At 46.8% G+C, this 15,470-nt stretch overlaps 5 protein-coding genes across 5 annotated transcripts; 3 read left to right on the top strand and 2 right to left on the bottom strand.

Moving 5' to 3' along the window:
- Positions 1–636: 636 nt before the first annotated feature.
- On the top strand, positions 637–2,991 carry HOO65_070160 (Serine/threonine-protein kinase sid2; the record flags this gene model as incomplete). The annotated part of the gene is made up of 3 exons (XM_071004908.1): positions 637–1,372; positions 1,460–2,498; positions 2,565–2,991. The coding sequence occupies 3 exons, from the start codon at positions 637–639 to the stop codon at positions 2,989–2,991; spliced, it is 2,202 nt and encodes a 733-aa protein (XP_070856878.1).
- Positions 2,992–3,936: 945 nt separating this feature from the next.
- HOO65_070161 (uncharacterized protein) lies at positions 3,937–4,779 on the top strand (the record flags this gene model as incomplete). Its single annotated transcript, XM_071005149.1, has 2 exons — positions 3,937–4,083; positions 4,147–4,779. The coding sequence occupies 2 exons, from the start codon at positions 3,937–3,939 to the stop codon at positions 4,777–4,779; spliced, it is 780 nt and encodes a 259-aa protein (XP_070856879.1).
- Positions 4,780–7,908: 3,129 nt separating this feature from the next.
- On the bottom strand, positions 7,909–11,774 carry HOO65_070162 (Nitrogen regulatory protein areA; the record flags this gene model as incomplete). The annotated part of the gene is made up of 3 exons (XM_071004816.1): positions 7,909–10,064; positions 10,878–10,950; positions 11,079–11,774. The coding sequence occupies 3 exons, from the start codon at positions 11,772–11,774 to the stop codon at positions 7,909–7,911; spliced, it is 2,925 nt and encodes a 974-aa protein (XP_070856880.1).
- A 697-nt stretch (positions 11,775–12,471) lies between these two features.
- HOO65_070163 (putative nitrogen regulatory protein areA) lies at positions 12,472–13,128 on the bottom strand (the record flags this gene model as incomplete). The annotated part of the gene is made up of 1 exon (XM_071001263.1): positions 12,472–13,128. The coding sequence occupies one exon, from the start codon at positions 13,126–13,128 to the stop codon at positions 12,472–12,474; it is 657 nt and encodes a 218-aa protein (XP_070856881.1).
- Positions 13,129–13,437: 309 nt separating this feature from the next.
- On the top strand, positions 13,438–13,818 carry HOO65_070164 (uncharacterized protein; the record flags this gene model as incomplete). Its single annotated transcript, XM_071001264.1, has 1 exon — positions 13,438–13,818. One exon carries the CDS (start codon positions 13,438–13,440, stop codon positions 13,816–13,818), a length of 381 nt encoding a protein of 126 aa, XP_070856882.1.
- Positions 13,819–15,470: the final 1,652 nt, after the last annotated feature.

Below are 15,470 nucleotides of genomic sequence, written 5' to 3' on the forward strand. Positions count from 1 at the left end.
ACATCTACTTTCCAAAAACGCCACGATTATTTCTGCCCCACCAAAACTAAGCTCCTACCTTTTCCCCTCTAGTCCTTTAGGTACATCAAATGTCAACAAACAACCAGAGCCCAAGAACTTCCATGTTATTATTGTTTGACCACCATCAAACTTCTGTGTTTCAACTCTCATAACAACAAAATAAAAGCTAGCAGGCGATCTTTCCACGAGCCGCTATTCTTCTACCATCAAACAATACTTCTTTTTATCTGAGATATATTGATAACCGCTATCTCTATTCTCCTTCCCCCATCCCTTGTCTCTTTATCCTCATCCTCACGATACCAACCTTGTTGTGCCCTTTCCATTGGGTCCAAGCTTCGTCTTCTTTTTAAGGCTGATTATTGTTGGAATCGGACACAGACTGTTCGGCTTCAATCAAGCAGCCTGCGCATATTGGGTCGATACCCCTTATTTCATCACCCCTCTACCTTAGCCTATTTGTCATCCTTGACCGCCCCGTCCTCTCTTCGCCACGGCGCTTCTGGTATACTGCCAGTGTTACGCGAAGTAGTAAAGTTACATAATTGATGTTGCATTTTTTTCTTTCCATTTTCCGAAGACTTCCTGCAAGTGCGCTGATTTGGGCCATCAATCATGACCTCCTCATTCATGGGCTCTTTCTTCCAAAATCCTAACCATCGCGGTGGTGATGATGGCATAGAAATTATTCGTCCTATAACGCCTAGCTCCAAGAACATCTTTGATGATGGTGACGATGGTGACGTTCAGATGACAAACAACAACTTTGTCAACCCTATCTCGACACCTCAGGGGAGTCCCAGTAAAAAGACTGTCCCTCCAGGCTCCAATGACTTGCCTGTTGCCTTTGAAGCTTCTCTAAAGATAAACAACATGACAATTTTCGATAGCCCAACCAAGCCGATATCTACTTCCACACGCATTCCAATAGCATCCTCTACTAGTGCTGATGGATTACCACTCAAGACCAATATGAGCTTTGACACTTCCATGGGCAACTCTGGTATAGGCACTGGGTCTCTCCTCAATACATCGATTGCAGAGGAAAACGTAGCGCATGGTAGAGCTCCAATGTCTGCAACCACTTCCAATAAGAGTCTCAGGCAAGAAATTCTGGCCCCTTCACCTGGGGCGAAATCAGCTCTTGCTGCGCCCGAGAACTTCCATAAAAACCATGCTGCCTTCTCTAGACATGAAATGTATCATCGCGAGCACAAAGACCAACAAAAAGAGCACGGAACCCGTCACCAACCTATCAAGAAGTTTAACACATCTAGAGGGTTGACACCAGAGGAACTGGAAATTTTGAAAAAGCCTAACGTGCGGCGTCTTGTTAATGTAACACAGCTGTGTAAGTATTTAACTTTCTCTCTTTTACCTCCCGTTTTCTTTATTAATCAACAAACCTTTGTGCTAACTCTCCCTTCTTTTTCCTTAGATTTCCTTGACTACTACTTCGATCTCCTTACCTATGTCGGCTCTCGCCAGGGCCGGCTCAATGCCTTTCTCTCCGAAGTTCCCCCTCCCCCTAAAACCGACGAAACTGCGTATCGGCAGATGTGGTCAAAATATACCGGCAGAGAACGTGCTGCTCTGCGCAAACGCCGCGTGAGATTGCGCCATGGAGACTTCCAGATTTTGACTCAGGTCGGTCAGGGTGGCTACGGTCAAGTTTTCTTAGCTCAGAAGAAAGATACTCGTGAAGTTTGCGCTCTCAAGGTCATGAGCAAAAAGCTTCTTTTCAAGCTCGACGAGGTTCGGCACGTTTTGACGGAGCGTGATATATTAACCACCGCTAAGAGTGAGTGGCTCGTACGTCTTCTTTACTCATTCCAAGACGACCAGAGCATTTATCTGGCTATGGAGTTTGTGCCTGGTGGTGATTTCCGCACTCTACTTAACAACACAGGTGTTCTAAGCAACCGCCATGCACGCTTTTACATCGCTGAGATGTTTTGTGCTGTTGATGCTCTCCACCAGCTCGGCTATATTCACCGCGACTTGAAACCTGAAAACTTTCTGATCGACTCACAGGGCCATGTCAAGCTAACTGATTTTGGTCTTGCTGCCGGCATGCTTGCTCCTGCAAAAATTGAGTCGATGCGCGTACGTCTAGAAAAGGCAAGTGAGACTCCAGTTCCATTTGGCAAACCCATGGACCAACGCACGATTGCCGAACGCCGTGAGGGCTACCGCTCTATGCGCGACAAGGACTACAACTACGCCAAGTCCATTGTCGGCTCCCCTGATTACATGGCCCCGGAGGTTCTCCGTGGGGAGCAATATGACTTCACGGTGGACTACTGGAGTCTGGGATGCATGCTTTTTGAAGCCCTTACTGGTTTCCCACCATTTGCTGGCTCAACGGCCGATGAGACCTGGCGTAACTTGAAACACTGGAAAGATGTGTTAAAGCGGCCAGTGTGGGAGGACCCTTCTTATTTCCTCAGCAACCGTACTTGGAATTTCATTACTACGTAAGACTTAGAATCAATCCGATATTTGTTCCTACCTTCCAAATCACTAATCCTTTCTCACGTTAGGGCTATCAATTCTCGCCAAGAGCGATTTGCTAATATCCAAGCAATCTTCAATCATCAATATTTTGCGGAGGTTGATTGGGACAATCTGCGCGAAACTCGAGCACCATTTATTCCCGAGCTAGACTCCGAAACTGACGCGGGTTACTTTGACGACTTCACTAATGAGGCTGATATGGCCAAGTACAAGGAGGTTCACGATAAGCAGACAGCACTAGAGGGCTTAGCAGAACGCGAGGAAGAAATGGCTAAGGCTCTATTTGTTGGTTTCACATTCCGTCATCGCAAAACCACTGCAGATGAGGGCCATTCAGGTGCTAGCAGCAGCCCTAGGAAGCCGATTCCGTTCGACAACGCGCCCAAGCCAGGGAGCGGAAGTCATATCAGCGGGAGCGGTGATTCTAGTATGGACTTTGGCACGATACTTTAGGGAGAGACGCCGTTGCAGGAAACCATTTGGCACAACGGAGTAGCCCAAAGACGAGTGCCTTGAAGAAAGGATTACAATGAAAAAGAAAAAACAAGTTAGAAAAATATCATCATAACCGGATAGTCTTGGTATTAGGGTTAACACAAAGCATGGTAATTATCAACATTACCAACATGGCCCTCTACACCATATGTAGATTAGACGACAGCTGACGCAAGCACCATTTGGCATGTTACCTTGTGTGCAGAAGAAGAAACATTAGGTCTCTGTTGGCCACTACTGCATTTTGATCAATAACAACATTGTTCTACCAAGACCTCAAATTGTGACGGACGGGACTCGGAACTTCCCCAGCTTACTCCGGACAAAGGATCACAACAGGTTCCAGTCCATTAACAGCATTACAAACGGAGACACACAGCCTATAGACATAAAATAACTCCATACGTCAGACTTATCAGAAGTGAATGAAAGAGGACGCGCGTTGTTTATTGATGGCTACCACTTCTGAGCTGACGTGTAAAACAAAAACGTATTGGCTATTGTAAGACATGGGAGGCAGAGAGCAGGCCTAACACGGGCTTCCGGAAAAGAGGGACCTCGATCGACAATGAACTAAGGTCTAAATGTCTGGGAAACCGGGCATTATGATGCTGTTTAGGTAGGATTAAAGCGTCGTATGCAGTGTTTCCCGGAGAGTAGTTGAGTACGAAGGATGGCTACTGTCTCCGGCTTAAGCAGAGACCAACTGTTTCTGATGTTTTGTGTTAGGCTTGAATAAGCTGCGTGTATATAATAGGCAAACTGCCCTTCTAATTAAACACTTACCTTGTTCTGTTGTGTTAATCACAACATACCAAATCCAGCCTTCTTTTCCAATCTTCCCTGTCTCATTATCTTTGCTATACCCAAACCACAAGTCCTCATATATTCTGGGTAGTCAAAATGTGGTCTACTGCTGTCGTTATGTTCCTTGTGCCTGCTACTACCTTTGCGTGGAGCGGCGAAGGGAATGGCTGGCCATATGGTGGCTACAAAAACGGTCGGAATGGCCACTCTTGGGGAACAGGTCTTGCTAACAGTAGCTGTGCTGTGAGTTTACCGAAGCTATACTACATTTTCTGTGCAAGCCTTTTGCTAACTTGTTTTACGTAGGCTACTTGTGCCTCTTCCTATTGGAGTACCGCACAGGTGACCCCTGCCCCTTCATCATGGTGCTCAAATGGCGCAAGTGTTGGCGATTGTCTAGAGGCAGATTGCTCTGCTGATCCTTCCGTGGCCTCTTCCTACTCTTCTAAAAGCAGCTCTCTGTGTTCCATGTATCTATCCTGCTCGTCTACTGGTACTTACACGTACAGCTATGAAAGCAACTCAGGCCAGTGGAGTGGCTTCTGGGGCTCGGCATGGCCTACTGGTACTGTCACAGTTACTGGCTGCCCATGGTACGGAGACGGATTTGGGTTCCCGTTCTGGCGTGGTTTAGGCTACGGAAATGATTTCTGGGCGAACAAATCTTCCGGCTGGGACTTCACAACTACTACAACAACAGCTGAGTCATCAATTGTCACCGAAGGGGCGACCATCACTAGCGGAGCCAGTCTGGCCCTTGAAACTGCTGTCAGTGGCGACCTGGAAACCATCCGTACTCTAGCAGTTGACAATTCAGCAACTGCTACTGGTACTTCGACTACTACAGAGGGTAGCGGCGCAACTGAATGGGCTGTGGATCACTCGGTTTTGATTGGAGGTGTACTTGCTGGTGGATTGTTTGCAATTGGAGCTCTTTAAACTTGATGTGTAGCCCCAAGACCTGTAAAATAGGCACTGGTCTGCTTCTCATGCCACCGAATTATTATAGGTACCAATGAATTTATGACTACTACATACCAGTAAAGCTTTATGAAGTATCGCTATTTTTTTGCATATCATGTTAACGACGTCGTCTAATAGCATAGCAAAGAGCCCCACACGTAGTGTGTAACATAAAGCGTTCTTACACCGTTTTACCGACCTTACCCACTTTACCGAATGTGTTCACCGGAGCGTAATCCCTACCCAAAGTTGATCCACTGTTTTTAGTCAGAGTAATGCTAATTTAGTGTGTGCACAATAATCAAAATTGATTCACCAGTCATAATGGCTGCACGTGACTTGAGGGCTTCTGCAAGCCCCCCGCTTGCAAGTCGAAAATTATGCCAAGGGCAAAATTTCTAGATCTTGGCCGCTATTACGTCTTGCTGGTCAGTTTGAGTACTGTTGCTGTTAAACCCACATCGTCACAAACACACACACTCACAATGGTACGTTTGGATCACAGAAAATCTAGCAACATTACGGCCAAAACAGACAATCTGAAATCACCATCACCAAATGCCATCGTTTCGCTGTCACTTCGCTGGCTCAATAAAATGCCATCTTGCAGGCTAAGCTGCTCTCTCATTAGTAGAAGCAGAGTCATTTATTGCAAGGAGAAGGCCGACAAAAATCGCTACCTTTGGTGGTGGATGATGATGGCTCACGTCGACGAGGACCCTTATTTTTAATAGATTTACTAACCTACTCGTATATAGGGCAAAGTTCACGGTATGGTTCCTTACCCACTTCAACGCGATTAATGAAGAAAATCCAACAATTTGCACCCTATTACGTTGACGACATTGGTTTTGACTCTTTGCTTTATAGGTTCCCTGGCTCGTGCCGGTAAGGTCAAGTCTCAGACCCCTAAGGTAAGCCGATTTATTGCGCCTTTTTTACTGATCATCAGGAAGCTATCGCATCTTCACTTGCCTTTCCATCGAACTACTCCCATACGCCAATAAACTTTGATTTCTAATACGACAAACGACATGAAATATACCTCAATCGATCATTTATTACACGACATCATTCGCATCTTGGGACATGTTCAGGACTAGTGACCCGATTAGCTTCCGTCGAACCTATATCTCCATGGCATTTGGTATTGAACGGTACACTTACCATTTCTCTTTTGACATAAACAGGTCGAGGCTCAGGAGAAGAAGAAGTCCCCCAAGGGTCGTGCTCGCAAGCGGCTCCTTTACACCCGCCGTTTCGTTAATGTCACTCTGACCAACGGCAAGCGCAAGGTATGTATATCTCTTGACATATGTGAAATAATTAGTTGGTCTGTTTCTAACTCATTTTTGTGCAGATGAACCCTAGTCCTTCTGCTTAAACAACTTGCCTAGTCAATAAAAAATATGAACATGGCGCCCTCTGCCTTATGAGCCGAATACCAATGTCCAGGAGACTGGCATCAAGAGACAGAGTTTTTCCTTTTACAGTCATTTCTCGCGTGAAACCACGTTGTGTACGCTGCATTATTATGGTTTTTTTTAGGAAAGAATCATTTCAGGGTTCAAAATGAAAATGAAGAGGGGGCCAATGTCCATGTTAGTTGTGCAGACTATATGGTTGACATCGGTGTCTGTACATGGCACTCATGATTGAACGACTCGGATGAATTATTTGTGAAGTCTCGTCTACTTCATACAGGTTATTAAGTTTGGCGAGTTTTATACAATTAGAGAATTCCACCATTGTGGTCATTTCTTTTTAGCTCTAAGTGGCTCCTTTCCAGTAATTATCCTGCAAGAGAACAGGCATATGGGCTAGTTCATCCTGTAGAGTGGCTATGCGGGGATACAAACGTAGTTCCCAGAGGGAATTGTAGTTCTCATTAACTAGTTTTCTATCGAGGAACAAAATATGAATTGCACAAATACGGACAGGACAGTCCATGACTTGACGAAGTTTGATGACGGCTGTACTCCACACATCTGCACCAAAATACGGACCTATCAGCCATGGTTCTTTTCGGCGTCTAACAGCTGCGCAAAATACTATTTAGAACGTTTCATAGATGCTAAAACTAGGAAACGTATAACAAGACTGGGAACTCTTGGTACCCAATATTCAACTGGAGGTAACCAGAAAATACAGTCTAGTGCTTCTGGCAACATGCTGCGTAACGATGGACAGTACTTTGTCATGTCACCTGAGGTTTTCAGACCTAACATGCATCAAGTCACCTACATGTGATTTCATTACAACACACACAGTGGAATATGAATGGGAAAAATGGGTTAAATATCTTAGCAGAATAATATGGGGAAAGTGCTAGAATTAAATAAAAATCCAACTATTTGAGAATCCAGAGATAAAAGGCATCATTAATCGTCAAGGAAGACTTGCCGCACTGATATAAGTATGGAAGAAAGCATTCTGAGATCAAGTGGAGCTATCGCAAATAGGAAGGTAGTCAAGAAAACATGGGGAAATCAAAGAGGAAGAAGGTTGGAAAATAAAAAAATAAAAGGACAAAGCGAGACTCATCAAATTCCCAGTAGACAGAGAGACATGAGACTTGTGAAAGTCAAGTAAAAAAGAAATACAAAACAAAACAAAACAAAACAAAACAAAACAAAACAAAACAAAACAAAACAAAACAAAACAAAACAAAACAAAACAAAACAAAACAAAACAAAACAAAACAAAACAAAACAAAACAAGAAAGTAAGAGAGAAAACTCCAAACAAGATGCGCAGTGAGATAGAAGCAATCAAGAATATAAAAAAAAACCTCTCTAGTCGTGAGACCTAAGATGATAAGGGGAAGAAAAAAGAAGGAAAAGAATGTATGTAGATTTAACCGGATAGCAAGACAAATGAAAACGGAATGAAAATAGAGGGGTATAAAATAGCACAGAACTACAAAAGAGAACAAGGAAAGATAATCATAACAGGGAGCAAATGGGGGAGGAAAGGCAGGAAAAGGTAACACAAAAGAAAAGTGGTGTGGGAGTGGGCCAGGAATATAACCAGCTAGGCACATGTCACTTAAGGAAGAACAAAGGCCGGGACGGGAAAGGGGAAGAGATGAAATGTTACCATGGAATTACAGACTCATGGTTAGCCATTCCCATTCTTGTGGCCCTGCGGAACCGCTACCCAGTATGTTTTGCTGCTGACCAGCGGCTGATGTCCCAGACACAGTAGGTGAGACTATAGACCTATTAGCGTTGGCCAAGCCAAAGGCACTTGTCAGACCCAAGCTTCCTGGCGACCCGATGCTGGGACCAAGGCCATGCGACGCTGAAAATGTGCGCATGAGGTCCGCTGAGTCTGAAGAGCCAGGACTATCAATGTCCATGCTTTGGCTATGGTGGTGCTGTGTGCTATTGCTACCGCTCATAGCAGTGACAGTCGTCGTGGACGATAAGGACGTTGACGAAAGTGGCGGCATTGACACTGCGCTAACCAAGTCGCTTCCTGCACTCTTACTGTGACGTCTCTGTCTCTTCGAAGAAGTCGTAGATGTGCGATTTTGGGCGGTTCCTACACGTGCGGCAGGTTGACTTGCTGGGGGGATAGCCACCTTGTTATTTACATTTGCTGGGAATCCATTTGGGGTGCTTCCTGCGGTTTTGCCGCCTGCGGCACTAGCTCCAGGGCTGTCTCCATCATTGGTAGCAGATCCAGGCCGCATGTTGCTAGGGGGAGTGCTAGCAGTAGCGCCTGTAACCACCGTTCCCGCGGCAGGTGTTGAAGAAAGAGCCAAAGTAGAATTCTTGCGGGAGGAAAGACCGCTCTTTTTTCCAGCACGAGTACCAGTGCTCGAAGGTGTAGCAGCACCAGTGCCACGATTGCGCTTCTTGATGACATCAGTTTTTAGAGATAGCGGTCGTACTACACCGTGTAACTTGAGGAAAAGACCGCAGGCATTGCAAAGGGGCTGGCCCTCGGGGTTGCGACGCCACAAAGGTGTTGTTTGCGTGAAGCAGTTTGTACAAGTAGTAGGTGAAGAGTTGTCGGCAGTGGCGCCAGAGCTAGAATTGGTTTGCAGATTTGTGGTAGATGCGCTCTTTGGTGGAGGTGGGGGCGATGACTGGCGACTAGGCTGAGCCGACATAAAGCCTCCAGGTAATGAAGTAGGGGCATCAGCAGGTGGTGAATTAGAATTAGAAGGGGCAAAGGGGTTTCTGCGGCTCTGGGAGCTGGTTGTACCTGGCGCTGCTCGGAGAGCTTTAGACCTTCTGTTGCTGCTGTTGGTGGTGGTGGTAGTAGTACTAGTAGTGCCATGGATTGGCTGACTGCGAGGGGCGCTTGAGGAATCCCAGTCCGGCTTGTCTGCTTCACTAGACATTGTGTTTTTACGGGGAGGGCCCCCAGGGAAGCGGGCAGCATGGGTTTGGAACTGGCCAGGAAGTGTAGGATCCCAGTTCATAGCGCTAGAGGTGGAAGGAGTCCCAGTCTCTTCGAGAGAAGCACCAGGCGAAAACTCGGGGGCCATCACTAAACGATCGGGGAAAGCAGTGTTTTCTTCTTCGTCTGAATCGGCAGCAAAGTTAGAGAACATGGTGTCGGTAGGCATTGAAATAGTACTAGGCGACCGTCCTGACTGATCAGGGAAGACGTGGCTAGGGTCAATTCCAGTGAAGGAAGAGCCAAAGGTAGTTGTGGATTCCGCGGCAGGAAACATAGGGTTGTTCGTAGAGTTGTAGATATATTGTGAGTTGACAGAGTTCGAAATTCCATGGCCATGGCTTGTAGGGCGTATCGAGCCATGGTGACGGTTTTCTATGTTGCCAAAGAAAAATGGGTCGGTCTCCCCTATGCTATGAGAAGTTGGATTGTTGGGAGCTTGGAAATTCGAGGTCTGAGGAGCATAATATTCAGTCCTATTATTGAGGCCATTGGTATTTATACCGCCAAAGGCATTGGAAAAGGGGCCATGCTGCATCAAAGGAGAGGTCGAAGGAGAGAAGGGAAAGGCTTGCTGGTAAGGGCCAGCAGAAGTTATAATGGGGTCATTTTCCATAGGATAGGTGTCCAATGGAAATGGTACACTAGTGGCAGATGAATGGTGGCTGTGATGATGATGCTGCTGATGCTGCTGTTGCTGTTGTTGCTGAGTGCCCATAACGGTAGAAGTAGCAGCAGATCCAGTGCCAGTGCTAGTGCCAGTGCCAGTCCCAGGAGCAGAGGCAGTGCTAGTATTATCTAGAGAATACTCGTGCAGCTCTGACTCGGGTTCTAGGTTGTTAGATGAGTCTAGACTGGTGGTAGCAGAGACGTGTGGCGAGAAGTTGGCGGGACGTTTGCGTGTCTGTGTTGGAGGGACAGGGAGAGTTTGAGATTAGCCTAGGATCAGTAGGAGAAATAAAATAGAGTGTGCGTGGGGGAGGACAAGGAGATGCTATAAAGGAATGGAGGAGGATAAAGACAAGTAAGAGAATGTCTTTTCAGTAAAGAGAAAAGAGTAAAGAAAAAGATGAGGGACAAGAAAGAGAGGGGGGGAAGACAGAGCAGAGGGGGTCGCGCAGTGGGCAGAGATAAGGAAAATGAGGTGGGTATCATCAGAGGAAGCATGGGGGTGATGGCATAAAAGATGATAGATAGCCGAATAACAGGGTAGCTGCCAACTAGACGGGACACGGAGCGAATTATGGAGCAAGGCGAGTGTGGGATGATGGGAAAATGGAATAGGAAAGAGTGAGAGAAGAAAAAGTATAGGGCAGGCAAGGCAGGAGGACAAAGGGGTACTAAGAGGAGAGAAGGAGAAAGAAGCCAGCAAAAAAGTAGCGGAAGGAGTAGCTGGAAAATAAATAACACCACAGGAATTATAGATAAAGAAAAAAAAAGCCAAACACAGCGGGCGTTCATGCCCGCTTGCCTTAAACCCCGATAGATAGAGCAAAGATAAAGAGCGGGCTGGCTATCCAGCAACCGAGCGGCCGAGCAAGGGAGCAAAGATAAAAAAGCACGCACGACAAACAGGCGGAGCGAGAAGAGACATGAAATATAAGACGGGCTTACCTAGAGCTCAGTCTGCTACTGTGCCTGGCTTCCTTGGTCTTGATTTACTTATTCTCTCCCCCGACATTTGTTCGCCGCCAGTGCTTGAACATCTCTCATCCGCCTTCTTTTCCTTGCCCATCTGAATTCAGGCAGCACTGGCTCTATCCACATTTCTTTTCCATTTTCTGGTATTTTCTTTTCACAGCTCTCGTCGTTTCTATTCTTTCTCGTGGCTTCTTTTCCTCTCGAGCTATTCAATAAACTTACCCGGCGGTCATCAACGCTTGTCTTGCGGTGGTGTCTTGTGACGTAATTAAACTCATCCTTGAGTCGGCCATGGTGGTTGAGTGGATATGGCAACGATTGTGGCACGAAATTCTGCGCCGATTGGTGAAGCTGGGTTTGTAGGCTTCCATGCGCCTGCGACTCTCCGGACATGATCATACTGCCACTATTAGCGACTGGTGCTGCGGCATCGGCGAAGTCGTCGCTAACAGAACCAATACCGGCACCAGCACCGGCACCAGAAGCAGAATCCGAAGCTGAAGCAGAAACAGAAGCGGGTTTTCGCGGCTTGATAGGAATTGCAGAAGCTAGTGCATGTGTGCCTTGGCCTTGGTTGTCCAAACTAGAGTCACCGCCCTTGTTGCTGTTTGGTGAGAGGGAGGACTGGGTGATGACATGGGACGATGGGATAGGTGTGGCAGCAATGCTATCACAAATAAAGTCGTCAAGGTTCATGGAGTCGACAGCAACGGCAGCGCGCTCTGAACTGGATCCAGACTGCATAGGGTGATAGTTGTCCGAGGTTTTTTGTAGCTGCTGAGCAATACCACTAGGGCCATGAAAAGACAGCGAGTGGTTGGATGAGAGAGAAGTAGAGGCGACCGAAAGGGCGGAGAGAGTACTAGATCCCACAGCGGTGCCAGAGCTATAAGCGAGCGGAAAGGGCGAGTATAACATGGTTAGCGGATGATATATTCTGACGACTTGGGAGGGGATTATCTCGTCATCGCCAGCGCAGCACAACATGACGAGTAATAGGAACTGTCTATAGGGCAGGGAAACAAGGATAGTATAATAAAAGGAGTACTGGGGAAAACGGAAGTCTGGGGGGGGGGATCTGGGGAGATCTAGAGAGGTCTAGAGAGGCCTAGATATAGGCAGCATAAGATGAGGGAGGGAAGAGGATGGGTGACTTTCAGCAAAGTAGGAGGAGAGGGTCCTTTTTTTTCTTGTCTGAGCGTCTGACAGCGGAGTGATAGGCAATAGCACGTCACAGAAGACCGCAGTGGCGATAGAATTCGAATGCGTGCTGGGAAAGGTATATATATGGAGGACGGGGCCTGGTGAACACAGGACGGATTGAGGCATAGAGGTAGAGTGGGTGAGTGAGATTAGGCGAGGAAGGGAGCAAAGGAGGGGGACATGACAGGCAGGGCAGCATTTGGAGATGTCGATGCACCTTCATCAAGATTTTGTCTTCTTCTTTATTGATTTTTTTTTCTTTCGTTTTATGTTCAATTTCTCTAGTAAATCAAAGAAGGCCAAGCAGACAAACATAAGGATACGGACAATACGACAGAAAGTTGAAGGAACGTGAGATCTTGTCGGCTTGAATTGGGTTGAGGAAAAAGAAAAGAAAAAAAAAAGCAATAACTCACCTCATAGAACTACTACTTCGCTTGCTGGCATGGGCCTGCATTGAGAGCCGCCGAAGACCGGCGTGCATCATCCGCCAGCTCATATTTTCAATGCGCTGTTGTTGCGGGAGAGACTGTTTTGTCTGCGAAAAGAACTTCCAAACACACATCGCCAGCTCATCCAACGACGGTGGCGGCGACGATGGCGGCGATAGTGACTTGTGGCTCTGGGCATTTTTGCTGCTGCCATCGTCGTCGTCGGTGGTGGCGGACAGGGTCTGGTTAGGGTGTGGCGGCAACGGTGACAGCGAAGAAGGTGCGGCGGCCTGCAATGATCGCATTGGAGGCATCCCCGCATCAAAAAGGTGCAGAGTTGCGGCAGCCATATCGAAATGCTTATGGCTTTGCCTGTGATTGTAAGATTGCGAGTCATGAACATGTTTGGTAGAAGTAGGGGCTGAAACTGAGGCTGACTCAGAAGAAGATGCAGTCAACATGTGGTGTGATTGCGCAGAAGCGTGCAGTTGTGTGTCATCAGCGTAATCAAATTCGAGGTCAAAAGCAGAGAGAGAAAGCGACGTGGGAGTTTGCGCCGCTGACCGGCTTGTGGCTCCAAAAAGGTCCATTGATTCAGCCATTGGGGTGAAGCGATAGCTGTCGATAGCAGTTGACATTGGAAGAGAAGCTGGGCGAGGATAAAGGAACGGGCAATGCGAGAGATCAGAGATCCGGGGCGAGCAGCAAAGGCGAAAGAGATGAAAGGGTGAGCCCGAAGAGAAACAAAAATAAAAATAGAAAGAAAAAGGTGGGCGAAGGGAGAAAGCGAGGGAAAATATGAGAGGCGGCGCAGTGACGATATTGTGTGTGTGTGTGTGTGTGCGTGTATTTTGGAGTTCGGAGTTTGAAGTTTGGAGTAGAAGCGACTGTGGGTTTTGTTTTCCGAAGATGGCGATGCGATGATGATAATAGTATGTAATCGAAATATGGCAGTAGCCACCTTGTTGCTGTTGTCGTTGGAGGAGGAGGAGGAGGAGGCGGAGGAGGCGGAGGAGGAGGAGGAGAGGGGGGAGGAAGGGAAAGAGACGATGACGATGACGATGAGAATGGAGGTGATTGCGGAGGGCAGTGGAGGAGAAAGAAGAATAAAAGGACAAAAGAGAAAGACGCAGACCCGGACGCAAATGCAGATGCAAATGCAATACTATAAGGCAGGCAAGTTGGAAACGACGACGGCGACGACGACGACTTTGTCTCTAGCAGAGATCGAAAAGAAGAAGAAAAAGAGAAAGGAGGCCTTCAACTTGGACTTGGAGCTTGGGATTCTTCTTTCCTTCTTCCTTGAGGAACCCAAAAAGCAGGATTAGATTGGATTAGGATGAGAATGGGTATGAGGATGAAGAGGGGGGAAGTTTTAGCTTAGTTGATGTCTTGGTGGTTGGAAACGAAAAATGAAAAAAAAAAAAAAAAAATGAAAATGAAGAATAAAAAACCATAACAGACTAATGCGCTGCAATAACAGCGAGGGAAATTTACTATTGTACAGACAGCGCAGAAGCAATAAAATATACTACGAAATACAAATACAAAACCAATGCCCAAGTAAAATAACAATAAAAAGTAGCCATCCAGCAAAAGTGGCAAGGCAAAGGCAAGAAAGACCAAGACCAAGAGGCCCGCCCCTTCGCTAGATGCATATCGCTCTCTGGGTTCTTCTTCCCTTCCTCTTCCTTGTCTGCGGCTATTTTCAGAAGAATGGGGGTGGGTTGTTCCTGCTTCTCTGCTTCTCTGCTTCCCTGCTTCGACCTTTGGAGCCCTAGGACCACTAACTGGTTGCGCCCGCGGCTGCGGGTTACTGGCCAGTTAGCGGCCCATCACCGGCCCATTTGACTAGTCGACTAGTTGCTGTAGCGTAGTTAGTAGATTTGCTGGCACTGGCACCGGGCTTTGACTGTTTGGGGGTCGAGAAGCAAACATGTTGCAGTCTCTTTTGTGTGCTGCAGTGTACTGACTGTGTGTGTACAGTGCTGGTTTTTTTTTTCGCTATATTCTTTGCGTATTGCCTTCTGTTCCGTTCAAGCTTCTCAGTTCTCTCCGCCCTTCCGCTAAAGACATATTAAGCCGGCTAAGTGCATTCTTATTTTGACTCGAAGCCTAGGCTCTTCTTCACTAGTCTGACCTTGCGACCTGCATGGCTGCCACTTTCCATCTCTCTTCCCCATTTTCTCAAAAGAACGCCCATAAGGTTAGCCTAATCAAGCTCTCAATAGCTCCGATACCATGTTAATATGCGGTACAATACAGGGCCTCACCTTGCTACAACTCCCCCCACCTCCACCCATCGAGCGCCGCCCCGCTTCAGTCATACACGCCTATCACAACCCCCACTACACATGTTTACATGTACTTATTGTGTGCTGATTGTGCGCTTATCACGTGCATATATACATAATATATATATGAACATCTTCTATTGCATGCCCGCTGTTTTATTCAGCCCACTATTTGGTACGTTAATGCGACAAGCTTCTGTGACCCATCCTCCAGTAGAATTCTTAAATCTTCAAACAAACGCGGGACTACGCTTGATCGTTTTTTTTATTATTTTCCTCTTTTTGCCACTTGTTGCAAGTCAACGTGGCGGCTGAGCGTAGATCAAAAATAAATAAAAGTCGAAAAACAGGGCTGCAAGAGCTGGTTATTATTGGGCTGTAGGTCAACATCCTACACCGTCTTGTCTCCTTGACGAAGGACTTGAGGCCTTTCATCAGCCCGACTCTCGGGTCTCAAAGTTCCATCCATGTCTTAGGGTTGGGAACTCCATCTCTTGCTCTAAATGGTGATTTTCTCGTTTTCTAGGAGACTCCGAACTAAGGCCAAGTCTTGGTTCTTGGCTGTTTGCTTTTTTTTCTTGTCGCACTCTTCTTCCTATCATTCGACTAGGTCGACTTGGACCTGGTCTGTCAAAACAGTCGGCGCAATAGCGAAAAAATCTCACCGAGGCAGGGTCAAAAAATAG

The sequence above is a fragment of the Ceratocystis lukuohia genome (genome assembly GCF_044167205.1).
Source record: "Ceratocystis lukuohia strain C4212 chromosome Unknown Supercontig7_pilon, whole genome shotgun sequence".
In the NCBI taxonomy this organism is placed as follows: domain Eukaryota; kingdom Fungi; phylum Ascomycota; class Sordariomycetes; order Microascales; family Ceratocystidaceae; genus Ceratocystis; species Ceratocystis lukuohia.